This window comes from Mauremys mutica, chromosome 13, assembly GCF_020497125.1.
Source record: "Mauremys mutica isolate MM-2020 ecotype Southern chromosome 13, ASM2049712v1, whole genome shotgun sequence".
In the NCBI taxonomy this organism is placed as follows: domain Eukaryota; kingdom Metazoa; phylum Chordata; order Testudines; family Geoemydidae; genus Mauremys; species Mauremys mutica.
In genome coordinates this window covers 7,798,942-7,825,817 of record NC_059084.1, presented here as the reverse complement: position 1 = coordinate 7,825,817, position 26,876 = coordinate 7,798,942, and the positions used below count along the sequence as shown (strand labels likewise).

The 26,876-nt window shown below is 45.8% G+C and overlaps 1 protein-coding gene across 4 annotated transcripts in view; it reads right to left on the bottom strand.

Moving 5' to 3' along the window:
* RBBP8NL (RBBP8 N-terminal like) overlaps positions 1–26,876 on the bottom strand; it is a 42,607-nt gene that overhangs the window by 2,224 nt on the left and 13,507 nt on the right. For 2 of the 4 annotated variants that reach the window (XM_044985967.1, XM_044985965.1), the window contains exons 2-13: positions 21,684–21,833; positions 19,005–19,047; positions 17,493–17,588; positions 15,435–15,547; positions 14,029–14,101; positions 11,781–11,947; positions 10,876–10,958; positions 9,336–9,499; positions 6,947–7,793; positions 6,217–6,337; positions 4,226–4,287; positions 2,639–2,765 (exon numbers count right to left, since the gene is read on the bottom strand). In XM_044985967.1, the coding sequence (XP_044841902.1) occupies positions 2,639–2,765; positions 4,226–4,287; positions 6,217–6,337; positions 6,947–7,793; positions 9,336–9,499; positions 10,876–10,958; positions 11,781–11,947; positions 14,029–14,101; positions 15,435–15,547; positions 17,493–17,588; positions 19,005–19,047; positions 21,684–21,750 (1,963 nt within the window). In that variant the 5' untranslated portion in view covers positions 21,751–21,833. Of the gene's footprint in view, positions 1–2,638; positions 2,766–4,225; positions 4,288–6,216; positions 6,338–6,946; positions 7,794–9,335; positions 9,500–10,875; positions 10,959–11,780; positions 11,948–14,028; positions 14,102–15,434; positions 15,548–17,492; positions 17,589–19,004; positions 19,048–21,683; positions 21,834–25,346; positions 25,567–26,876 lie in introns of those variants that run through there. The other 2 variants (XM_044985966.1, XM_044985968.1) reach the window with 2 other exon arrangements.

The window sequence follows — 26,876 nt, the reverse complement described above, 5'->3', positions numbered from 1 at the left end:
GTCAATGTGTTTGTGCAACTGGCTGTGCAATGTGAACCCCTGACAGTAAAGCTGGACAAAGCACTGCAAACAGCCTAGCACTAGCTGGTGGCTGGACGTACGCCAGGAAATGTTTTAATACAGCAAAGATGATCGTGTATGAATAATCCCTGATTGATAGACTCAGAGATCTTGTCTGTCTCCAAACTCTGTACAACTTTGCCTAACACCACAGCCTACCCTGCAGGATCAGGCCTTTTAAGATTCTTAGCAGCTCTGGCAGTGCCATTTCCACATCCGCCCTTGGTTTGACAGCTTCCAAAGCTCGGCTCTGGCGTTTGTTTTTAAGAGGAACTCCTTTACTGTTTGATCAAGTTTTCATTTGCTGCCTCTATAGGTATCTCAGGAAGGCCGGGGGTGAGGTGAGAGGTGGCTGTTGCTTGTTATACAAGCCTCCTTTTAAGCTCCGTTGACAGCTGTCTATACATTTTTCAATCGGTCAATGCCGGCCTTTCTTTTTTGACTGCACAAAGAGGGCCACTAGCCAGCCCTTTATGATGGAGCAGTATTTACGGCTTGACAGGCCTGCTGCTATATACCTCCCCTTATCGACAACAATTTTCTGCTTATTCACCTGTAGGAAATACCGGTACAACACATTCCATTGTTAGCAAGGTGAGACCTCTACGGCCACGCTTAAAGATCAACAGCGGTTGTGTGAGAGCTTTCTCCGAATGTCAATAACGCTTTGTGGAGCATTTCGCCTCCTCTGTCAATCAGCAGTTCTTAGTATTGGCTAAACAAACACTACAGTTTACACCTATTAGCTTAGGTGTTAAGACGTGCTCTCTCAGCCACTCCTCTCCCAAGCTGCCTTGGCTAACCATTAGCAAGGGCTTCCCTGTTCGGAGATACACTAGTTACCAATGTACAGTGTAGCGTGTCTTATCATAAGGAACCAACTGTATCACCTTGGGCAAACATTTGTGCAGTGTGAAATTCACTTAGTGGGAAGCAAACACGCCCATGGTGGGTCAAGGAATAGGGCTGAATGCCCCTCATGTATTTCTCTTAAAATGCTAATTAATCAAGTGTAGGTCATTGGAATAGTTGTACAGGAGCCTGATCCAAATCTCATTGATGTTAAAGCATAAAGGAAAGGAACAGGATGGAGAATATTATAATGCCATTCTATAAATCAGCAGAACACCTGCATCTGGATACTTTGCACAGTACTGACAGGGGTACAAAGAAGGGCAATGAGAATGATCAGAGGCCAGGAAAAATGCCTCTGAAGTAAGACTGAAAAGGTTGGGATTGTTACCTTAGAACGGAGACAAGTAAGAGGTGACATGATAAAAGTATATACAATAATGAATGGTCAAGGGGGCAAGTGGCTGGGGTGGGAGGCGGATGTTGTTTGCTAAACAAGCCCCCTTTCAAGCTTAGGTGACAGCTCAAGAAGGGAGACCAAGAGCTTCTGTTCTCCCTGTCTCGTCACACAAGAACAAGGGGACATTCAATGAAATTGAAAGGTAGCAAAGTCAAAACTGATCAGTGTATAACTAGACTGTGGAACTCATTGCCACAGAATGTCTTTGAGGACAACATCTCATAAGAGTCAAAGAGGGATTGGCTGTTTATATGGACAAGAAGAATACCCAGAGTTATAACGGTTAATGCAAACAGCGAGTTTTGGAAAGGATAAAAATGTCGTGTTTCAGGGGCTAAGCCAATCTGTAACTACTAGGGATCAGGAGGAGACCTTCATGGGTGCTGATTATACCACATCTGGCTATTGTGGGGTTTTTGCACATTTCTCTGAAACATCTGGTGCTGGCTACAGTTGGACACAGGATATTGGACTAGATAGACCTCGGCTCTGATCCAGTTTGGCTATCCCTATGGAGCAGGCCCATACGGCTAGTTGTAGCTAAACAACAGGAGACTTCGGACAGTCTGGCTCCATTGTATTTACTGACACTCAGCATTTGCAAACAATATCTCACCCCACTAACATCATCACTCACAGTTCCAGACCTCCAGAGACTGGAGAGGTCGGTGCCACAAGTTTGTTTGCTGCTCGTGACATTCAAGAATTTGCCAAGGGAAAAATCATACAGAAAAGGAAGAAAAATAAAATGTTTGCAGTCCCAGATGCCCATTTTCTCCCTTGCACTATCACCAGTTAAATGTTTTTTCAAAAAAAAAAAAAAAATTCCCCAGGCCCATTTACTGCTTGTAAAACCCTGTCCATACTCTTATTCCCCACCCATCACCATGGTATCTGGTGTGGGAAGTCCTCTCTGTGTCCACAGCACCAGGCAGCAGCAGTGCAAGATTTAACACACTGCATCTCTACCCTGGCTTGGAAGGACCTCTTCCAGAGTGCAGAACCGCAGGAGCCCGGCAGGACTCCAACTCTTGTAAGCTTGGCAGGAACTTCACAGACTGTGACCTTCCAGTTCCTCCAAGCTCGATTACTTAAGCCCACTCCTCTCACCACACCAGTATCCAAAACAGGGTCATGACCCTTACTAATTTTGAGGGACATGGCTGCGATTCAGGTAGCCTGGGGATTCATCTCAGTTACGCTTCAGACAATGCAAGCTGGACTCTGTCAGAAGGTTCTTTATGAGCAGGCTGTCTTTCTGCATACCTTTTGTCCCTGGATCCTGCCCTCTTTTCCTTTTCTTTTGCAAGACCTCGTCCTTGTCCTCTGTGCACAAATGTTTTCCATCTGCATGTTCTTCTTGGTGGGTTTCATGTTCATAAGTGGCGGCCACCTAGACAAACCAGAAAACCAGTCAGTGTTTGGCCCACCGGACTTCTGATGACCCATTCTGTTGCCGTTGGATTCGTTACTATTCCTTACAGCATAGTGCTAATTTGCAATTGTTTGTGAATTTGATGATCCCAGGACTTTGCCGTTCTCTAGTGCCTGTCACCCAAGGAGCTCGAAGCACTTTGCTAATATTAAACCCAAGATTTCCAAACTGGATGATCAGCGTGATGTGCCAGAAAGGGGCCTGACTTTCAGCAAGTACTGAGCCCTCACCCTTGAAAAACAGCCCCCTTTAATGTTTGCCAAGGTGGACCCTCCCTGTAGGGTTGCCAACTTTCTAATCACACAAAACCGAACACTCTAGTCCCACCCCTTCCCCAATGCCCTGCCCCCTGCTCACTACATTCCCCCTCCCTGGGTGGCTCACTCTTCCCCACCCTTACTCACTTTCACTGGGCTGGGGCAGGGGGTTGGGGTATGGGAAGGGATGAGGGCTCTGGCTGGAGGTGCGGGCTCTGGGGTGGGGAAGGGGATGAGGGGCTTGGGGTGCAGGAGGGGGCTCTGGGCTGGGGCAGGGGGTTAGGGTGCAGGGTGGTGAGGGCTCTGTCTGGGGGTGCCGGCTCTGGGATGGGTCTGGGGATGAGGGGTCTGGGGTGCAGTTGGGGGCTCTGGGTTTTGGGGGGCTCATGGCTGGGGCAGGGGGTTGGGGCGCAGGCTTACCTCTGGTGGCTCCCGGTCAGTGGCACAGTGGGGGGCTAAGACAGGCTTCCTGCTTTTCCTAACTCCACACTGCATCCCGGAAGCAACCAGCAGCAGGTCTGGCTCCTAAGCGGCGGCACGGCAGGCGGGTCTGCACGCTGCTTTTGCCCGCAGGCACCGCCCCCGCAGCTCCCATTGGCTGTGGTTCTTCATGAGGTCAATATGTTACCATTGTTACCAAACTAGGCTAAAGGCAAGGGATACCCCTATGGTGTGAGAAAGTGTTTTGTCTCTATGAAGAGTCATGCTGTATGTCTGGGATTTCCTCAGACAAAACCGGGCACAGGAAATGATATCTGGTATGGAATCTCCATCAGTTATTGATGGGCTGGGAACCGGGGAGTAAGGGGTGGGGGAATGGGACAGAAATATCTGGGCATCTGATGGAGGCCAACCTGCCATCTCAGCAGGAGCGTGACTTCCTTTTATCTTAATCATGCAGGAAAAACTGCATGAGAAAGCAAAAGCAGAACTTTTCAGCAACCCAGAGACAGCACCTGAGCCCACTCCAGCCTGGGGAAATAGTGTCTGTGTTGCCTTTTTTGTCTCATTTTCTATTGGAAACTGTAGCAGCTCTCTGCCTTACAGGAGTAGCCTGGGATCTTCAAAGGGGCCCAGCTCCCACAAACTTTCACCACTGAAATTCCCAGCCTTAAAGAGGAACCAGACTTGGACTGTGTGTGTCGGTCCAAGGAAGCAAACCTCGCTGTCCGACGTGTCGGGCTCATCCGAGTCCTGCTTCACAGACTCTGCATCGTTTTCCTCTGGGGAAACAGAAGGGGATGGTTAACTGATCGGCTTTGGCAGTAGCAATTCCTAGCCCCCTCACAGGTGTTACACAGAACCATAGTCACAGCTCCGGTCACTGATCAGAGCCACCGTCACTGGGACATCAAAACGAACGACATTTCAAAATGAAAAGGCAAGAAATGGTGGCACGACGGGTTCGTAGGGCTGAGTTTTTAGCAGGAGGCCCAAGTCCCAAGTGTGTGTGTTTTGGTGGCATAAGGGGATTGACTTTCAGAATAGTAGTATAAAAGAAATGACTGTGGGGAACACAATTTACAGTAAACTCCATCAATCGCACCCCACTGTTTCTATGTAGCAATCCCCCACTGAAGTCAATGGCCATCTCTAGATTGGGAAGAGAGGGTGTGCACATTTTAAATACAAAGTATCTTCCTAGGCTAGACAGAGCCAATGAGAATTTTGCTTGTGTATGGACTGCAGGATCAGAGCCAGAATGAACCAGAGCAGACGTTCCAAATAGGTTTCAAAACAATTCCTGCAATGGACAAACTGAAAAACTGGTTGCAATGAAATCCACTGTAGTGGAGTCTCACTGTAGTGAGTCTGTTCTGTGAAAAAAAACAAAAACCTGACTTCACTGCAAAAGGATTCCATTGTGTATTGGGCCCAGAGGTTACAAAATTCAAGCATGTAATTGCATACACCAAATCACACAATTACTGGGATTGCAGCTAACCAGGACTTGCAAATGACCAAATCTAGTTGTTTGGGAGCACAATTACCCAATCCGCACTCACAATGGCAGATTTATGGAGGTATAAAGTTCAGTTACTCCCTGAAATCCAGTAGGAGTTGGGCACGTAAACTGCCCTGGGTACCTTTAAAAATCTAACCCCTAACTTCTAAGGTACATCTTACTGCTCTTTGGAGGGGAGACTGGCTGCTGGCAACAAAGGACCACAATTTAATTAATTGTTAATTAAACTGTTAATTAAAAGGTCAAAAGAGTGAAATGCCTGCAAGCTGCATGGAAACTATTTAAAAATACCATAATGGAGACTCGAACTAAATGTATACCCCAAATAAAATAATAATAAATAAAATAAAATAAAATAATAATAAATAATAATAATAATAAAAACCAGTCTGTCTGGTCCATCCCCAGTGCCTACTAAAATATTTTCTATAAACAGTATTTCCCCCCCACCTTTTTGTGATGACTATAGTTGTAGCTGATGGCTCCATATTCCATTCCCAATGCTCCCCAAAGCATTCATTCCCCCATTTATCATCATTGCTGGGCCAGATCATAGACTCATTTCTGGTGGCACAAAGAAGCTGGAAAATTGAAAGCTCTAGCCCACTGCATGGGGGAATCCTTGAATGGCTTTGAGCCACTGCATGGCTCCTATGCCACTTACCCTTCTGGCCCCTGGTATAGAGACATGCCTGTGTGAAAGGGGGCATAGCCAGGCCATCTGTGCACGCTGGGCGTGATCCCTGGGGTCTGTTGATGACTGGCACAAAGTACAGCAGTCCTGAGGCTGCTCTGTTTTATGTCAGGGAGCTGCCAATGTTCGACACCTTTGGCAATCAGGCCACTTCCATTTAGGTACGTATAGATGAACTGAGGAGTCTCACATTGAGACATGCAAGTCTGAAAATTGTAGACTTGAGGAGCGGTTTTCCAAGGCACAAATGGGAGGTAAGCATCCAACTCCGCTGATTGCCATGGGAGTTTGGTGCCCAGGTGACCTTTGTGCCTTTGAAAGTCTTCCTCTTGGAATTTAGAATACAACATTTAAAACAAGTGCCATATATTGCATGCGTGTTTCGGAAGCGCCATCCATAGACTTTCCAGTGCTAAGGAGATCAGCACACCAGGCTCAAAACACTGTCTGCTCCTGCCTTCTCAAAGGTCACTTTTCCATGGGGCTTTTTACCTGTTTGAGCACCTGGTTCTCGCTTCTGTGCCCTAGGAGACACTCTCACCCTGGTCTCTGAATCTGTTGCAGGATCACAAGATGTTAGCTTGCCCGTGGGCTGTCCTTGTGAGGAAGGGACCTGTAACACATGGCAATAGCTGTATTAGTTACAAACTGATGGGAAGAACTGCCAATGCCTTTATTGTTAGAGACGTTGCCTTCTCCTAACGCGGTGAAAAAAAAATGGTGCCCCACTCCAGCCTGGCAATGAGTATAACTGCAAAGATGCACATTTGCCCCTGGACAACATCAAATAGGGGTTTCGGTGTATTTGCGGGACATTGCCACAGAGCCTGATGTCCCCTACACACAGACTCAGCAGGGGAGTGGCAGGCGCAGAGTCTCTCAATGCACCTTAATCCTAACCCAGAGGAATAAAACCCTGAGGCTTAGAGGGTAGTTACTTTCATGGTCCATTCAGTCCTGGGTTTCCTCTGAGACTGAGAGCAAGGACGCTGATCAGTGCCCGTTGGGGTGGTCGTTTTGCAATTTGCAAATCTGTCCACTAGGGACAGGACTGACCCCACCAACCTGTTTCACACACTGTGGGCCACAGTAGAGCCATCAGGTCAGAACTTTCAGCAATAGTGGTGATGCCCATTTTAAATTGTGATTGGCCCAGCAAGCTGACTGCTGACCACAGCCTCCCTGCAGAGGAAAAGCAGATGCCAGTGCAATATGTACTCACCAAAGGTGCCGCAAGGGCCTCTTGCTCTGTGGCACTGAACTGCTCAGTCTTGTTGCCGATTTGCAGCAGTTTGGCCGCAGGGAGCTGGCTGCAGGCTAGGTGGGAGTTCTCATGCTCTGCTCTTGACAGCACGCTGGAGCTCTGGCCTGTCTCAAGAGTGGGGCTTTCCATAGGGATTGGACTTGGACTGTCAACCTCACGCTGTTTGGGGGATTTGTGCCAGCTGGCAGGTTTCAGGCTTTCACTCCTTCTGCCATAATCTGACAGGTCCAGAGGTGCGTCCAGGAGACATTCTCTTGCTGCCTCTGCCTTCTCCCTTTGCTCCATGTTGTCCCTGTTTATCCAAGCAACTTTCCCTTCTACAGGTTCCTCCAGGTATGACCTCTCTTCTTTGCACCCCATGGTCGGCTGCGGGGAAAGCGGCCTTTCCTCAGGAGCAGCTGGATCTGGAGTTGCATTTTGGTTGCCTTCTGTCCTGGCCCTGAATCCTTGCTGATGCTCTTGTGCCAGGAGATACTGGAGCTTCTCTCTGTGCTTAAGAAATGGAAGCCTCCCCTCCAAATGCTGGTCCCGCATGTACACCACAGCTCCAGGGAGTTCTAAAATGGCAGCCTGATCTTCCCATTCCTCCTGCAGCCTTGTTCTGTCTTCAGTCTCTCTGGCCTGTAGCAAGTGGCTTGGCAAGCTATTGTCCCTATCTGCAGAAGCACTGTTACTCCTGAGTCCCAATTGGTGCAGAGAGAAATGTTTGTTAAGGAGGCAGAGCTGCTCCTGCCTGGTGGTCAGCTGTAGAGTTCCATAGGATGAAGTGGCTTTGTGGGAATCTGGTTTGTTTGTTCTTAAGCAACTAAATGAAACAAACAAAAATCATCAAACACATCAAAGGCAAGTTTCCAGGTGGGTCACCTCACCATCACAGTGTCCCTTTTTAGCACCTGGTTTCCATGTGCTGCCACTGATTGGCCAAATACGCTGCTGATGTAAACTTGCATAGCTCTGTTGAAATCAATGGAGCTCTGCCAGTTTACACTGGCGGAAAACGATACGTTGGAGCAAAGTGTGCATGCTCACTTTTGCACACATACAGTAGATCATGCATACAGTAATTACATCTGTGCAAAATCTGCATTTGGGTGTGCAAAGCAAGTAGCTGGGTGCACAACTATGCTGTCAGCATGTCTGCAAAAATGGGTGTGTGCCTACTGGCTGTAGATGGGTCATTCATTTCTGCACTAAAGCTCCTGTGATGGCCTCCATCTTGTCTGCCACACCAAGGATTGAAAGAGGGGCCTCCAGAAACAAGCGGCTCCAGCTGGAACGAGCCAAGTCTCTCTCGCTGGCTCAGAGCCTCTATGGACAAAGCACAGGGGGACCTGTAACACCAGGGGGTTACACAGACATTAACAAGTGGAGCCCAGTTGAAGATAGAGCTTTAGGCTGCCCAAACCTGACAGTTTTACATTGCTGATAGAGTCTTTCCTCCTTCCTTCAACATATGCGCTTGTAGAGTTTTACAGCCACATTTAAAGAGGCTCGAGCAATGGCTGAGTTGTGCAAACTGTGTTCAGAAAACCCTGCCTATATAAATTGAGTCCCTGCTTGTTACTATTCCTCGGCATTTGGCAGTGCCTGGCTTCATGGAGAACGCATCCAAGCTAGGCGTTTGCTGGGGGAAACTTACAGTTTCTGAATGAGTCTGTAGGTCTCACTCAGCCCTAATTGCCACTAAAGATAATGGGAAGTGAGGAGCTCAGATGTTACTGTGACCAGCGCCACAGAAAAGCCAATTGGATAAGGAGCAATGGGGATCTCTGCCCAGTGCTCAAATCAAACATTTTTTTCCTTATGTGGTGATCTCTGCAATTCTCAGTGCTGACCAATTGCAGAAGGCTAGAGATCCTTTGACAGACTGTTCTCTAGGGGCCTGATTGTCCTCTCATTTGCCCTGGTGTAAATCAGGAGTAAACTCATTAAGGTTGAAGGAACAATAACAACATAGCATAAGAACCAGGCTCCCGGTGTTTTCTGCCTGGGATAGTTGCAGAAAATAGTGGGAATCTCATGAAAAAGTCTGTTCTTGTGAGATTTCCAGCCTGGTTTGCTGGAGTCAAGAGGTTTGGAGGCCTTATCCAAGCCTAAGCTCCGAAATTTGTGCGGATTGGATCTTCCTGGTTCAAAGACCATGGTGGGGCTTATGTGCTGGCTGGAAGAACTGGCTTGTGATAGAGAGAGAGAAGCAAAGAGAAAACCCACCAGTAACACAACAGCTGCTTGATACAAAGCCCTGGAAGTCAATGGGAATTCTTCCATTGATTTCAATGGGCTCTGGATCAGGCTCAAGGAGACCGTGATGTTGGAGATGTATCAATACTCAGATGATGCTACTCACGCCTCACGGCTGGGGCTGTGCTCACGCTCCAGGAACAGTGAGTTTTTTCTTGCTGGTGGTGACGTTGCTCTCCTGGCAGAGATTTTTTCAGGGAGGTACGGTCTGGAGCCAGGTCTCACCAAAGCGATGGTTCCATGCAGCTGGTTAGCTATCCTCTGGGAAGTCTAAAGACAGAGGAGAAAAGTTGGCATGTCCGGGACTATTGGGCTTAAAGCTCAGCTTCGTCTAAAGGGCTCTCAGAAATGATCCCCAGGTGAAAGAAGCCTAGCTGACTAGAGAACAATGACAGCAGAAAACCCTGCTTACTAGTGGTCTTTGTTAGTGAGGCTACATTTTGTCTTATATTCATTTACATTCAAGAGGTGATAAAAATGAGTTGCTACGTTTCCAATGAACAGCTGACTGCTTCTTCAATACGGTGTTGGAATTTTAAATAATAATCAGCCACATATTTCCCCAAGATGGCTCCATTCCAACACAGCATCATGTTTTTCAGCAAGTCCTAATTTATTCCTTATTTTCCAGCTGCATTGACTTACGGAGCAGGAAGTCCTGTAACTTGTCTAAGGTCCAGGCAGGAGTCAGTGGCTTAGCCGAGATCGGTCAGTTTCCCAGTCCTTTGGTCAAACCATTAGACCTTATTTGCACGAGCTTACAGCATCCATTTGCTTCACTGGTTTATTTCCAGGGGAGGTTCCTATTCTGTGGCCAGTACAGAATGATCTTTCTGCTGTTGTAAAAAGGCTCTGAATAAGCCCTTACTCAACATTTTTGCCTACCCACTTTCCGATGGCACCAACCTCTACTATTTATCTTCATTAACTACTCTCACAGCCCGCCTGCAGCCTCAGCAAAACCCCCTTCACTTGCTGTTTCATATTTATATGGAGTTCAGATCACTGGTTCCAGTGCCAGAATTAAGCACGTGTGTGTCTGAGTTCCCATCATGAGACCCAATGCTATGGCCCCTGAGCTATGGAGGCACGACATCTGGCACTCCATCCCACCCCGGGTCCCTCGGCTGAAATGCACTTTCAGTTTCAAAGGGGTGGAAGGTTAGGAAAGACGCAAGCTCAAAACCGACAACGGCAAGGATTCCCTGTCTCCCTGAAAATATCCCACAGGATAAGGCTGTATGCAAATATGGGCCTGTGGAATACCCCTATGGTTCAGTCCTAAGAGATTTCTCCAGCTACCTTTTTAAGAGGGGAGTCAGTGTGATTTGAAAAGGAGTGAATGCGGTCACAGGATAATGATCAACTGCTGTTGCTAGGCAAGTTCTGAGGCTCCTAGGGACTATAAATGTGAAAGCAAAGCTGGGACTTTATCAGCAGGAGACACAACAGGAGATTGGGTCTCTTTCCAGTTCTGCCAGTGATGTACCGGGTGACCGTGGCAAGTCACTTCACCCCACGTGCCTCCATTTCATTCCTCGTCCCATCCCTTTCACAGCTTATCCAGCATCAGGTCCCCACGGGAACGATGCCCAACTTGATGAGGACAGATTGACCGTGCTAAGTATCCCCAACGGAACTCTTACCATTTCCAGAGCCTGTGCTTCTTGGAGAACAGCACTTGGAGAAATCCTACTGCCTAGAGAACATCTCTGGCCTGCAGACGTCTCTGAAAACAAAGGCGATAGCCGGTCATTGCGAAAGCTGTGCAGAGTTCCATTGCGGCTGCCCTGCATTGTTTCCCATTTGCTTCATCTGCACATGGTGCTGTAATGCAGCGGCCTAAAACATCTGGCCAACCAGTCTGATAACTGGGATATGAATCAGCACATTGCAGCTATAAAAAGCTAGCAGGGCACCAAGCGCTTCCGAAGGAAGATTTCTAGCTATTGGGAGCCAAATTTTCTGTCAGACTCAAGCCAGCCCCTGAATTTGTATGCTCGATTGCGTGTGCGATTGACAATGGGGGCAGGGGGAGGGGGAAGGAATACAATGTGCGTTGTGCGTGCAAATCAGCGCCCTGGTTTGTTGTGCCAAAGGCTGCTGCACATTAATGGGCGTGTGCCCAGCGGGGAGGGGGTTACAATCAGCAGCACGCGTAACAGTGGGCCTGTGGATTTGGAGGCCAATGCTGAAAAGGGAAGCGTTTTGTCTCACTTTTGATTCCAGATGGAGCCCTAGGGGCTCTCTGCAAGGAGGCTGCCAGAATAAAGGGAAAAGACTCGCCCTTCCCACACACCATCTGCGATGGATGACACTGGAGCACCTCAGGAGAATATTTTCCTCCAAAGCACTGTAGCTCATGTATTATTTGATATGCAATTCCATGCAAACCAGGTATCATGCTCTAGATTAATGTCCTTCCTGGGGTTCGGATGATTTCGGCTTTTGCTCCCGTTTGATGTAGTCAGAATCCTTTGCTAGAATAACTCACTGCTCCAGCCCAGTCATTGGTCCCTACACCCCCTATACTGGAGCCAGCAGAACATACCTTCTCCCAACTGTTGGCCAGGCTGTTCATGATACCCTTCTTCTGCTTCTCTGCTAGCTGCTTTGCCTGTGCTGGGTTTCCGGCTTACTGGGGAGAGTAAAGCCAATGGTGAGTCCGGGATGGAGCTGCTGTCTCTGGGGAGGGCTCTTTGGTGCTTTGATCTGTCACTGTTGCAATGAAAAGGAAGCAAATGATTGGAAAAAGAAATGAGATGGGAACCACCAGTTTGAAGGCTGCCCTGGCGCGAGCTCTGAGCGCCAGTGTTTCATCTTAACGGAATGTGCAACAACTCAAGCGCCCTGGGAAACAAGGTGATGGGGCTTCCTGAGCACTCACGGAAACATCTTCTTCCGTTCCAGCTCATTACAACTGAATTTCACGCTGAGGTTTGCTCTGAATCAATACGTCATCCTGGGCCACCCAGAAGGGAGGGCAAAATGGGCAGTTTGCCCCAGGCCGTCTGTTTGAGAGGACTCCCAAAGTGATGGAGGGGTGGCCAGGCCAAATTTGAGTGAGAGTCATTGCAACCTGGCACATGGGGTTTCAGTGCCACTCAAGTTTGGCACCTGCCATCAACTTGCCCTCCCCGGCCAGGCCCAGATTCCTCTGTCACCACCATTAGCCTCATCATGCTGAGCCTGAGGTGACTTACCAGGCCGAGAACGTGGAGGTAGGAGCAGGGTCAGGGGCTGGGGATACCACTCGCAACAGTGCTGGAGCTCAGGGAGAGGTGGGATGAGGAGTGGCCCCCAGCCTGAACACAAGGCAGTCTCCCCATCCCCCCAGGGAAGGCAGTGACCCCACACACCTGGGCTTTCTCTGACCTTCCATCCTCTCCCTTCCCCTTTTCTTCAACTCTTTCATATCCATGGCAATGTTTTTATAAGGGTGTGTGTGGGGGGCGTGTTTCAGTTTCAGATTTTGCCCTAGGCACCCCCTAACCCCAGTGCAGCCCTGACACCATCTCAAAGCAAAACTCAGTTGACGCAGCTGAGTTTCCTCTTAGTCTGCTATGCAAAATTTCATGGGAAGCCATGACATTGGTGTGGATTCAGTGCAGACCAACGACTGGCCCATGTGCTCTCAAAGTTCTGTGACAAACTTGGTAACTGTGGTAGGGGTTTCAGTTTAGCCATATACGTCCCCAACGCAGGGAGGTTTGGCAACAACTCTTTTGCACAGCTCTAGTTCAGTAAGTCAAGCTAGTTCCAGGTCTAGAAACCTCTGCAGTCATTTGAGAGATGCTAGATTTGTGTTAAACTGAGGAAACGTTTGGGTTCCAAAGCAAGCATGTTTCTCTACTGATCTCTTTGTGATAATTTCTATAGACTTTAAACTCCTCAGGAATGAGCTGATTTGTATATACTGGCTAACCTGACGTTACTTGGGTTTCACCAAAGCGCTCTGCTCGGTTACTACTTATAGCAAACATCCTCTCCTCTCCTAATCCCTGCTGATTCATTTTCTCACAGTTCGTTTTCCCATGTGAAATGTGATCCATTCCCTGCAGATCCACGCTAATGGATCAGCATTCTGCCTTTACCCAATGTCCCAATGGCTTTGCCAAGAGGTGTTAGATCTAGATAGGTGTCTCTACAGATTTACTCAGTGTGTGAACGGTGGTGAAGCTGGTGATAATAAAAACCAAGGGTTAAATCCTGCCCCCATTGAACTCACTGACAAAACTCCCATTTCACATCAGTGGGGCCAGGATTTCTCCCCACATAATTAGTACGTTAGCAGCAGTGCACTATGTGCATGCCGGGCATGTAACGAATGCCATTTGGTCCTCAAGTCTCAGAGACAAAGGGTTCAGCATACACTTGCAGTCAGAGTAGGGGTTCATTCTCCCATTCACTAGTGGGGCAATCACTATTCAGTCAAAGAACCAGACTAAAGGGGACCCCGGGTCAGGAAACTCCCTGAACTCTCCACAATCTCCCTCTCCATTTCACCCCATGACGTCACCAGTGCCAAGCATCAATCCTGCCTGGTTCCAATGAGGCTGAAGATGAAGAGGCCTCTATTATATGCAGGTGGACAGATGGGGAGGGAAGGAACAAGAAGCTCGTACTAGGAAGTTGGAATAAAAACAACGGTGCAGACTGTACAGGCATCTCCACTCCCTTGGCCAGAAGGTTCTCATACTGGGCTGGCTCAACAGTGTCCAGGGTAGTGCCAGAGTCTTAGGGGAACTCTCTGGCCAGCCCTACGCCACCCAGTGAGTTAAACCCAGAACAGAGCTTACTCCAGGCTCCGTAGCCTCTTCAGTTCTTCCTTCAGATTTTTATTTTCTTCCTTCAGCCTGCTCATTTCATTAGCTGCAGAGAGAGACAGTGAGTGCGGCAGGTTAGGGATCAGACATGGACTTAGCAGGAGATGATCCTTCCAGGAACGGGCAGTAACTAGGAAATGCAGGCTGACTCCTATTAGTAAACAGCATCTCCTCTCCATGAGAGCCCCTGCTTCTCCCAGGAGCTCACCCTCATACCGATGGCACCCTTTGCTGTAAAGTACAGGTACCTGCCTCTTTGCAGTGGTAGTTAAGGCATGGGCTTGCTGTGCAACGTGGGTATGAAAGTATGTGAAGTGCGATAAGGAATTCCTCTCAGTTTACTCTGGGTGGGTCTTTGGGATGAGACCTTAAAACAGAGACCTGCTTTGTCTACCAGGACAAAGAGCCAGATTTCCAAAGGAGTCTCAACTCCCTTTCCTTCTCCCAAAGAACTCTGGGATCGTTAGGGTGAAAAGTGCTTCTTTGGATTGCTACAAGCCAAGTGGCAATGAAGGGTAGAGAGGACAGACAGCTACAGTACAGAGGAGATATATGACCAACCAGCGCCTGGCTTTTACACCTCTGTGCAGAAGTGACACTTGAGGTACAGGGAGCGAGGAAGATCAAACTCATAATGAGGAAATAAACATGCAGTTGCTGACGCTTTTCTCTTTCTTCCAAAGGCAAAGCAAAACAAAATACCACAATCCCCAGGGATAGCAGAGACAGAGAGAAAAATACCCTTGGCTTGTGCAGTGCTCATGTGCTGCCAAAGACTCAGGAGAAGATTAATCATACGTGTTGCTTGATTTTCCTTTACCAGTGCAGAGCTGCTGCTGTGTATTTCCTGTTTTGTCCAGAGTGTTGCCTCAACCTTGCCAAATGGATCTTTTAATAAGTGGCTGACGTTGCCCGGCCCATATGCACGTGCTGTAGCAAAGCCCAGTGTTGAAATCTCTTTGATAAAATCTCTAGTGTTTATAAGAAATGTTAAGTATCAGAGGGGTAGCCGTGTTAGTCTGGATCTGTAAAAGCAGCAAAGAGTCCTGTGGCACCTTATAGACTAACAGATGTATTGGAGCATGAGCTTTCGTGGGTGAATACCCACTTCGTCGGATGCATGACGTATTCACCCACGAAAGCTCATGCTCCAATACGTCTGTTAGTCTATAAGGTGCCACAGGACTCTTTGCTGCTTTTATAGGAAATGTTGATTTTCCTAGGCCCCAATGTTCAGATCTGAACCCCCCGACATGTGCCCATTGGGCATGTGCCCCCAGGATTGCACATGTGCCTGAATGATCCACAGATACGTAAGGTGCAAATGCGCAAAATGCCAGCAGGGCAAAGCTGAAGGTCTATTTAGCCTCTGTACTTACTGAGGATGAAGATGTGCTGGAGACTCTGGAAGTGGGAGTGCTCATACTCATTCTGTTTCTTCTTGGCGAGCTCCTGGGCAACCATGCATCTGTCACAGAGACCTGCTCTCAACCTTAGCAAAAAAACCCAGAGCCAAGAAGCTAAGTTATCCATGCGTGGATATATGAGCAAATGAAACTGAATCCCACCAGCACTTGGAGGCAGATCTACAGCATCAGGACAAAGTCGAAATCTGGCATTCATTACACCATGACAGTGATATGCTGGGCAAAAATCCACACGTCTAGTTTAGTGAGCCTTTGGACACAGCGTGTAGAGATACACAATTCTTCCCTATGACAATCAGGTGGAGATATGAATTTTCAAAGTGGATAGTAACACAAGTGAAAAAAGTTTCAGGAAACTCCATGGCCCAGATTCTGCTCTCGGTTACATAGAATCATAGAAATGTAGGGCTGGAAGGGACATCAAAAGATCAGCTAGTCCATCCCCCTGTGCTGAGTCAGAACCAAGTAAACCTAGACTATCCCTGACAGGTGTTTGTCCAACCTGTTCTTATAAACCACCAGTGAGGGGGATTCCACAATCTCCCTTGGAAGCCTATTCCAGCACTTAACTGCCCTTATCGTTAAAAAGTTTTCCCTAATATCTATCCTAAATCTCCCTGGTTATAGAGTAAGCCCATTACTTGGGAACATAAGAACAGCCATACTGGGTCAGACCAATGGTCCATCTAGCCCAGTATCCTGTCTTCTGTCAGTGGCTGGTGCCAGATACTTTCAGAGGGAACAGAACAGGGAATTATCGAGTGATCCATCCCGTCACTCAGTCCCACCTCTTGGTTTAGGGACACCGATCGTATTGGGTTGCTTCCCTGACCATCTTGGCTAATAGCCTTTGTTGGACCTGTCCTCCATGAACTTATTTAATTCTTTTGTGAACCCAGTTATACTTTTGGCCTTCACAACATTCCCTGGCAACGAGTTCCACAGGTTGACTGTGTGTTGTGTGAAAAAGTATTTCCTTATGTTTGTTTTAAATCTGCTGCCTACTAATTTCATTGGATGACCCTGGTTTGTGTTTTATATCAAGGGGTAAATAACACTTCCTTATTCACTTTTCCTACACCATTCGTGATTTCATAGACCTCTGTAATATCCCTCTATCATATCCTTAGTCATCTCTTGTCTAACCTGAAGAGTCTCCGTCTTTTTAATCTCTCCTCATATGGAAATTGTTCTATACCCCTAGTCATTTTTGTTGCTCTTCTCTGTACTTTTTCCAATTCTAATATATCTTTTTTTGAGAGGGGCGACCAGAACTGCACGCAGTAGTCAAAGTGTGGGCATGCCGTGGATTTATTAGCTATCTTCCAGTGATCTGGTACAGAGGCTGATTTAAGCAATAGGTTACATACCACAGTTAATTCTGCAATTTCATATTTGAGTTCCTTCAGAACTCTTGGGTGATACCATCTGGTCCTGATGACTTCTTGTCCTACCTTCAGCAGACGTGGAGAACAATTGATCACTGTTGTCTTTATAACAGCCCTTAACATATTTGAAGGCCCTCCCTTCAGTCAAGACTAAACATATCCAGGTTTGTTTGTTTTTAATCTTTCCCTATAGGTCAGGTTTTCTAAACCCTTTTATCATTTTTGTTGCTTTCCTCTGGATTTTCTCCAATTTGTCAAATGTGGCACCCAAAGCTGGACAGCATAGTCCAGCTGAGGTCTCACCAATGTCAAGAAGAGCGGGACGGTTACCTCCTGTGTATTACCCATGGCATGCCTGTTAATCACATCACTGCAAATGCAACAGCTCCCTTAATTTCCATGGATTTACTGCACTTACACCGGTGTAACTGAGAGCAGAGTTCTCAATTTGTTAACACTAGTTAGTAAGAAAAAAAGATTCTGATGCTATATTTCACTCATTGAAACGACACTGAAAAGCAAGCGCTGTGTAGGCATGTATACTATTGGGCACACAACAGCCTTAGGTCTCCCAATCAATCAATCAATCAACCAATCAACCAACCAAACACACACCTCTTACCTGTTTTCTAACACTTTTACATTTTCTTTAAGGATCTTCTGCTGTTCCCTTAGCTGGTGGTTTTTAGCAAATAGCTCTTCAATTCTCTGGGCATCTCTAATTCAGGAGACAGCATGGGACAAAACAAGAAAGTCATTGGATTTGCCCCCAATATCTGCTGCTTTCTTCTCAATGTACTGTCAGCAGGCAGGATTTATACAGTAGCCCAGTCATGCCACTCACACTATTTCTATTACTAAACTACTATTGCTTTGTGTAGCAGTAAGTGCATTGGATGGATGGGGATATGAACACATTAAATGCTGGCACCAGAGCAATTTGGTGCAGGGTTAACAATTCCCATTGGATAAACAGGATGGAACACAAAAGGGTACAGACTCCTCTGAGCTCAAAAATGGGTGAATCAGAAGGGCACGGATGACAGACTCTTTTAACAACAGGGGATGGACTCTGACTCAAAGCCCAGGGATACATGATGAAAACTTCAATAGGACAAAGGTCTTGGATACCACTGCTTTGTCTGTCACTTCCATATATTTAGGCTTGGCAGGAATTGGTGATTGTTGATAAATGTCAATTTCACTGTACACTGTACAATTTCACTGTACATCAACAACAAAATATTTCCATTGATAATAATCAGAATTTACAGATAGGCAAGGTAAGAAAAATGCTGCTTGAGAATATATTATAATTTAATTTAAGGCTATTTACGTGGTATATTTTGACATGTGATGTTGATATTTTGTGTTTTTTGAATATCGTCTACGGTCATTAGATAATTATTGTCTGACACTCCCCCCATAGTTTCCTGCAACTGTGAAAGTCTAAATTGGTACAAATCAGAAAAAAAATGCTTAAAATCATAATTCTGCACAACTGTAAAATTTAAATAGATAAAAATAAAATAAATGCTTAAAATAAACATTGATATTATCCATCAAAATTATTTAAAAAATGGAATACTGCCCAGCCTATATAAATTGTATTACAACAATGCCAACCCCCGACCCACAACCCAAACCTATGTGTGCACCTTAAGGTTACAAACTCACACACTTAAAAGTTAGGAAATATCAGACTGGGGGTAGGGTGGGAGAAGAATATCTCTGGCTTAATCTGACTGGATGCGTTGCAAAGAGTTTTTAAACTCTTATGCCACGCCAGGGCAGGTGTCTCAGAAGAGGTTCTTTATGTGCCTCACAATATCCACAAATTCTGAGGGGGCAGCTTGGTAAGTCTGAACTGCCCTCGTTGGGTGGGTGATTCAAGACCCTTCCAGTGTAAGGACCTTGCTGATTGCTTTGCAGATTATATTAAAAGAAGACAGTGAGTTTGCTTTCAGGCTTGCCTTCTTGTTCCAGTTCATGGGTTAACAACAGCTGTTAAGGGTGCCTAAGGCCTAGGGCAGCTGCCTTCAATGTTATGAGTAAATAGTGCAGCCCTTCCCCATCCCTCCAACAGAACTTTACTACCACAGCCTGAGTAGAGAACAAAACTTGCTTTACTCACCGACACTTCTCTGTTGTCAGCTCTGTTAGCTTTGTTTGCAGTCCTGGAATAATTAATGAAGGCTCAGGAGATGGGTATTTATTGCAAATTATGCGACAGTTCAGAACAGAATGTGCTATCATAACTTTCAGCAGAGCATGGCAACTTAAAAAGAAACGGTTAGTTTGAAAATCTCATTTCTGAAAAACAAAGTTTCTGCCCATGTCGTTAGTTTATTTCCTTTTCACCATTTACTATTTTTTGCATTCCCTTCTGCTGGGATGATGAAAGCATTCTAGTCCGTTTGACTTTTATTGCTAGTTAGTTACAAAACCTAATTCTCATGAGAGCTGGGCAAAATATTTTCAGTGCAGAGTAAATTTGCAAAATAAATAAATAAAATTGCATTTTTCACGTCGCTGAATTCTGGGTTGAATTTGGCAAATAGTTTTGGCTGAAAAAGTTGATTACTAACAAAACAAAACATTTAGATGTTTTCTTTAGAAATTTAGCATATTTATGTATTAAAACAAAACAAAATAGGGCAATAAACACTCCAAAATGAAACCAAATGAAAACCTGAAAAAATTCATTTTGTTTCTTTTTCTTTTTTTCCGGTTTTATTTTGGATGTTTTTCAATCTGAGCTGATTTTTTTGTTTGGCTCTGGAACCGAAAAATCAATGATTCACTCAGCTCTAGTTCTCAAGCTAGCACAATTCCACACTCTTTGGTTGCAAACCACGTTGGCAATATTTATAGCTCAACTAGCATTCTTTTCCTCAACTGATTTGAAGACTTTTTTTTATGCAATATCTAAATTTGGGGTCTGAGTTGCTCAAGAGTATCCTTTAAAACTGTGGCTCTCAACCAGGGGTACACCCCCAGAGGTATGCAGAGGTCTTTCAGGGGGTACATCAATTTGTATAGATATTTGCCTAGTTTTTTACAACAGGCTACATAAATAGCACTAGGGAAGTCAGTACAAACTAAAATTACATGCAGATGACTTGTTTATACTGCTCCATATACTATACGCTGAAATGTAAGTACAATATTTATATTCCAATTGATTTATTTTATAATGATATGGTAAAAATGAAAAGTCAGCAATTTTACAGTAATAGTGCGCTGTGACACTTTTGTATTTTTATGTCTGCATTTTATGTTTGCATTTATGTCATATTTTTTGTAAGCAAGTAGTTTTGAAGTGAGGTGAAACTTGGGGGTACACAAGACAAATCAGACTCTTGAAAGGGGTACAGTAGTCTGGAAAGTTTGAGAGCTTTAAAACATCACAGGGTTAGAATTACAGAGAGCGAGACTGTATTTATAACCCAGGATAGTGTGAAATATAACGCACGGGTTGGCAACCTTCGGCACACGGTCAATCAGGGTAATCCGCTGGTGGGCTGTGAGACCTTTTGTTTACATTGACCCTCTGCAGGCACAGCCCCCCACAGCTCCCAATGGCCACGGTTCGCTGTTCCCGGCCAATGGGAGCTGCGGGAAGTGGCGACTAGCATGTCCTTGTCTCACGGCCTGCCAGTGAATTACCCTGATGGGCCACATGCCGAAGGTTGCAGACCCCTGATATAACAGTTTTATCCAGAAAGTTGCTGCTGGAAATGCCTTTATACCAGAACACTGGGAAGTAGTAGCATGCATTTTCTTTCCTTAATGGCCCTGCTTTTAATAATGTACAAGATGTTAATGCTCTAAAGAAACAAACTTTCCATCCTTACTCTCAATGTTACTGTAACAAGGACTCCTCACCCCTGCTAATTCTGAGCTATCTTTCAGGATGGAGGTTTGCTTCTTTCCTCTTCCTTTTTGATCATTTACTATTCAAATGAGCGTCCAATGACTGCCTCACCTGAAGTCAGAGATCAGAGTCCTAATAGGTAAATTGCTTCCCATTTACACTCTCCTGCCAACTCCTTATTTATTTTCCAGACATGTTATCCTAGACCAGTTTGATGGCCCAGCTGATAACAGCTAGTGCTTCCAACACAGGAAATTCAGACAACACAGACCACAAAGCAGGAGGGGAATAGGATCCTCAGAGTTATGTTTTGCTTGAGTGGGTGGGAGTATTTTAGGAAAGATTCATTCTACACTGCTTTGTGCAACCCCCTCCCACCTCCCAAATGGCTGGTGAGGGAAGTATAATTGCATCATACCATGTTGAAAGGAGTCCAGAGGACAGGGAAAGCAGACTGCATAAAAATAACAGTCACCATGAGTTTCTTTTTGTGCTATGAAGTGTTTCTGATTTCCACACTAAACCTTATGTTCTGTGAGGCTCCCAGGGCTCCATCTGGTACACTTGTCATCCAGGATATTTTAGTAGTGCTCAGCTATTGGCACCAAACCCCCAGGGTGCTCAGATTTGCATCCGGGAATGTCTGAAACTCTAGAACTTCCTGAAGACCAAGTGGCAGGGCACCCACATCACCAGCCTTTTTGTTTTCTAGAAGCCCATGATCTGATCCTGCCCGTGTGCCTCCGACTGACCCTGATAAATGACACTTCAGCTGAGCTCTGGGTTCCTTTCCCAGGCTCTCTAATCGGCAGACACACCTCCCCAGCCAGATTACTTGAAGCTAGACAGAAGGGTCTGACTTTGTTTTCACTCTTAGCTTTAAAAAAGAAATTGACTTTAGCCTCTCTGCAGAAATGATCCTGAGGTTCTTCTTACCTAAGACCTCTTTTTCATGGATTTCCTTGAGCTTATTCAAGAAGTCTGAAAAACTTTCTGTGGCCATGTTCAGGGTCTTCCCACATGCCTTGGGGGTAGGTGAATCTTCTGCATCCAGTTCAAAGTTGTTGGTTTTCTTATCGTTCAGACCTTAGACCCAAACAAAAAAAAACACAATAAGATAATTAGCAGCATCCCAGATATCTAAGATAAACAACATATCTTATGTTTCATGTTTTTTCCAAGGTTTAAAAACATGACAAGCATAATAAATAAAAAAAATAATAATTGGAGATACACCAATCTCCTAGAACTAGAAGGGACCTTGAAAGGTCATTGAGTCCAGCCCCCTGCCTTCACTAGCAGGACCAATTTTTGCCCCAGATCCCTAAGTGGCCTTCTCAAGGATTGAACTCACAACCTGAGGTTTAGCAGGCCAATGCTCAAACCACTGAGCTATCCCTCCCCCCTTATAATAGGAGATATAAGCTATTGAAATGGAGAAAGCAAACGCATTTACTCAACCATTAAAAAAAATAGCAAGTACATTTGGAGTCAGATTTTCAAAGCCTGGGTTCCCTGTTTGTGCCCACAGTTAGTTTGGGGGAACAAATACTGGCAGGCACAATTTTGCACCACAACTTGCACTCGCAGATGCTCGTTAGGACATTAAAATGTCCCCGTACCTGATTGCATCTGCAAACTGGGGACTTCCAGCATTGAAACGACATGACTTCTGCCACCGCAATTAGTTGTGCCCATAAAACTGGACTGGGAATTATTTGTAACAGCAAAATTATGGCTTGGAAAAGGGAGATCCACTTAAGGCTCAGCTAAAAATCAGGTCCTTTCTCTATAGGTAGAGCTGATCAATTTGTATTGCCCTTTAAGTGAGTCGGATGAGAAAGGGTATGCAGCTGTTTGTGGAAAGGCATGATGGGCCCTGCATGCATTTATGTGTGGACCATGTTTAGCGTGCCCATGGTATAGCTACTGACTGAAGAACCAGAATCAGAAGTAATGATAGCAGCCGATCTCATCACCTGCAACAGAAGGGATCTGAAATGCTGCCTGTTCACTTATCTCCTGCCTGCGGGGTGAAGCAGACACTGAGACAGTCAATACGAATGCTGCTTTCCTTTACTATGTCATCTTCCATGTGGGGCTCTCGGAACTGCCTGACAGACGTTAATGAATTCAGAGATAGGGAGCGGAGAGTTATCAGCCCATTTTACAGACAGGCACAGAGAGAGTAAGTGCACTGCCCCAGGTCACACAGCAGGCCTGGAAGGTAGAGACAGCATCAGCTTGAGTTCTAGTTAATTAAAAAATATGAATTAAAAAGCAGTTTCCACTCCAGCTGCCCCTCAGTAACGGTGGTTTTACACTTACATTAAAGAGGAGGATGGTCCATTGGTTGGAGCACTAACCTGGCATCTGGGAGACCAAGATTCATTTCTCGGCTCCTCCACAGTCTCTGAACCCCTCAGTGCTTCAGGTCCCTGTCTGTAAAATGGGGATAATCCTTCCCTGCCTCATAGGATGTCAGGAGGATAAATACCTTACAGATTGCGAGGTGACCCTCTCCCCTCACAGGGTCCCAGAGCCTGGGCTCCGAGCCCAAATGTCAACACTCCAATTTTATAACACCTGCCCCCACCCCAGTCCGAACCCTGCGAGCTGGAGTCAGCTCACACGAGCTGCAGTGTAGACAGACCCCTTCAGGCCCCTTCCTCGGGGCACTGTTCATTAACTCGAACTCGCCACATAACCCAAACCAAAGCTATTCTCCTTATCGAAACAAGCAGCCAGGGCCCTTTGCACAACTCCCCAGAAAATGCACATACCCCTTCCTTTAACCCCCTGCTGAGTCACGTGACAGGCCGGTAGCCCAGCTCTCCCGGCTGTCCCACTCCCTCACAGACCCATGGGGAGAGGGGAAAATGACCTGAGATACAGGGGCAAGTAAAACTCATTAGACACCGGACGTTGTCAGGTCACAAAATAAACAAATAACCCAGAAGAAAAATGTTATTTCATTCTAGCCTCAGTGATCACAATTGTTGGAAGTTACAGGCAACAATATTTGGTTAAAACTTTTAAGACAAGAATACTTTTCAAGTTGACAGTGGCCCTTTAGCTAATGGAGCTTCCCCTTTAGCTCAAGAAGAAGTCGTCACTTTCTAGCCCCGCTTTAGCTGTGATATTTTGGCTGGCCATGATGTGCAGCCTAAAAACAACGATAGAATTCCCGGGTAGCCAAGGATTTATTCAGTATCCTCCGTGATTTGTGAAACTAAGAAAATGAACGTTACGAAAGGAAAGGTGGCACAGGCCTTTGTTGTGTGAGCATTCAGATTACCACAAAGGTTCAGACAGCTTTATATTCTCTTTGCTGAAAGTCTCAGTGCAGCCTTGAGCCTATATTAATTCCCATGCAGAATAAAATGAACACAGCAAGCAGGACTGCAGCCATTAATGGAGCGTAAAGTAGTGAAATTAAATATTGGAGAGTGAAAGAGAATACAGATCCATCAATATTTCTAAAAAGAAAGACATTCAAATAGACTATAAGTGATCATTTTTCTTCAGCAGCCTCCAGTATTTTGTACCCACTTTTTTCACGCACATCTAATTGATCTCATCGCTGACTACATTAGAGCTACCTGTTTTGCATGTACAGTTGTCTGCATTCATAAAAAAGGTGTGTTCCTAAACAGCTACATATGCAAAATATGGGCATGCAAAATAGGAGTGAGAATTTGAAAAGGAGTCCATAAAGGGCCTAATTTTCAAGAAATTAGGCCTGCACTTGTGAGCACAAATGACATGTTTAACTTACATGCATTTACCATGTCTACACATGCAAAATGTGAACCTGCATGTGCAACTGACCAATAGTTGGTCATGGTAATTGTATCCACAGATTAGACCAGTGGTGGGTAACCCGTGGCCCATGGGTCACACACGGTCCATCAGGATAATCCACTGGCGGGCTGCGAGACGATTCATTTACATTGACCACCCACAGTTCCTAGTGGCCGTGGTTTGCCATTCCCGGCCAATGGGAGCTGTGGGAAGTGTCGGCCAGCACGTCCCTGTGGCCTGTGCCGCTTCCTGCAGCTCCCATTGGCCGGGAACAGAGAACCGCGCCCACTGGAAGCTGCAGGCAGCCGTGCCTGCGGACGGTCAATGTAAACACACCATCTTGCGGCCCACCAGCGGATTACCCTGACAGGCCTCATGCGGCCCGCGGGTCGTAGGTTGCCCACCACTGGATTAGACACTAAACTGCATACCCAAGCTCTTTGAATGCTAGTCTCCAAATACCTCGCTTGCTCTATAAGCAGCAGGGATCACACTGTCTTTGGGGAAAATGCTTTAAAATGATCGTTTGCATTTGCAACTACTTCCCAAAGGCAATACATAACCACCACCTGAAGCCCAGTTATCCAGGTGTGCCTGCCCCTCTTGGCGGGTGTAACACTCCTAAGGTGTGCGAGGCGCCAGCCTAAGCACACACCTTGCTGGGTGTTGTGGCTCACATAGCTAACATTTATTTGGAATTAATAACCACAAAACAGAATTAGGAACAGATGTGTTAGAAGGTAGTTAAACCTCAATAACAGTGTTTTAATAATGAGCCCGGGTAACATGAATTACCTCATTAAAGCTCCATTAAATGAGATCAGCAGAAGTTACAACCGTTTGGCCAAGGGCAGAACTGGATCCTTCATTTTAAAGTGCTAGCAGAACGTCCTGAGCTGCCTCTGTGGAAAAGCAGCAGGGGCTAGGAAACAGAGCAGGGACGGTAGCCAGAGACACCTGAGTAGAGCTGGGTGAATTTTGGCAACTGAAACTTTTCTTTCAGCAAAAGATGCAGATTCAGTGACAAAGAACTGGTTTGAGAATTTGTGACTATTTCGCTGAATTTTCCATTCTGAAAAACCTGCCTCCCAGCCTCTCCTAAAGAATATCTGGAAAAAAAATCAAAATGTTTCATTTTTGACATTTTCAAAGCAAAATGTTTCAACTGACAACTTTCAGACACGTTTTTTGACAAGTTTCAAAACAGCTTTTTTTTTTAAAAAAGTCCTTTCATTTTATTTAAACTGTAAAACATGTTCATTGCTCCACATCAAAATGATTTTTTTTAACTTTTTCGATTTGCTGAAAATTTTCTTTTTCAGTTTGACCCCAAACAATTTCCCCTGATTTTTTAGACTTTCCAGAGACTGAAAAATCCATTATTTGCCAAACTCTATCCTGAGCTCTATGCCCAGCCCTTCTTCTGAGTCACAGGATAGTCTTGGAAAGTCTCTGCATATACTCCCCACATTAGGATAATGTGACTAACCCCCACCTGCTTCCTTGGGACTAGAATAATGAATTCCTGGTTGTAAAATGCTTTGAAGAGCTAAAGGGCTAAGTGCTCTTAATTATTATTATTTCATTTATAAAATGATTAACTGCAGTGCAGGCAAGGCCTGGAATATCCTGCTGAGGAAGCATTTGCTGTTGGGGGCAGAGTGGGGAAAGACCAGGTGAATTTCAGTTCCTTCCTGTTCCTCAGGTCCTGGCAGACAGGTCTTTGCAGTGTCGCGCCTCCCACTGCATCCGAAGCATGAAGTTATAAGTGTGACAAGACAGCTTGTTTGCTACTCATCACTGCTTGTGCAAATGGTGGGAGTTGCACGGGACTCCTGCATCAAGAGTGGCGCCAAGGAAATAATGGTCTGTCCCGGCCCCTCTCCCAGTGTGTTTTAATGGGTCCACCTATCATTGTTTTGATCCATTATTTTGGAAGGGGAAAAAAAGATGTGGCAACAGCCATATGGTTGTAAACAGATTAAGTTCCTAGAACTAGCCTGGTAACTTTATGGAGCACAGAGTCAGGGATCTGGCGTATTTCTGGCCTGGCAATGCCTCATGTTAAAATGGTAAAGTCAGCCCTGAATGTGGGAAGAATGAAGTGAGTGATAATGAACAACCAGGTATCCAGCTATCCCTGACACTCGTGTGGGTTGGGCCAAGTCCTTTCAAGAACCTGAGGAATGTGTCTTATTGATCTGGGTCTGTGTGCTGCACTTTCATATATTTGTGTGGAGTGTGGACAACAGCCTGCCACATCAGAACATAGGTACATAAGAACGGCCATACTGGGTCAGACCAAAGGTCGATCCAGCCCAGTAG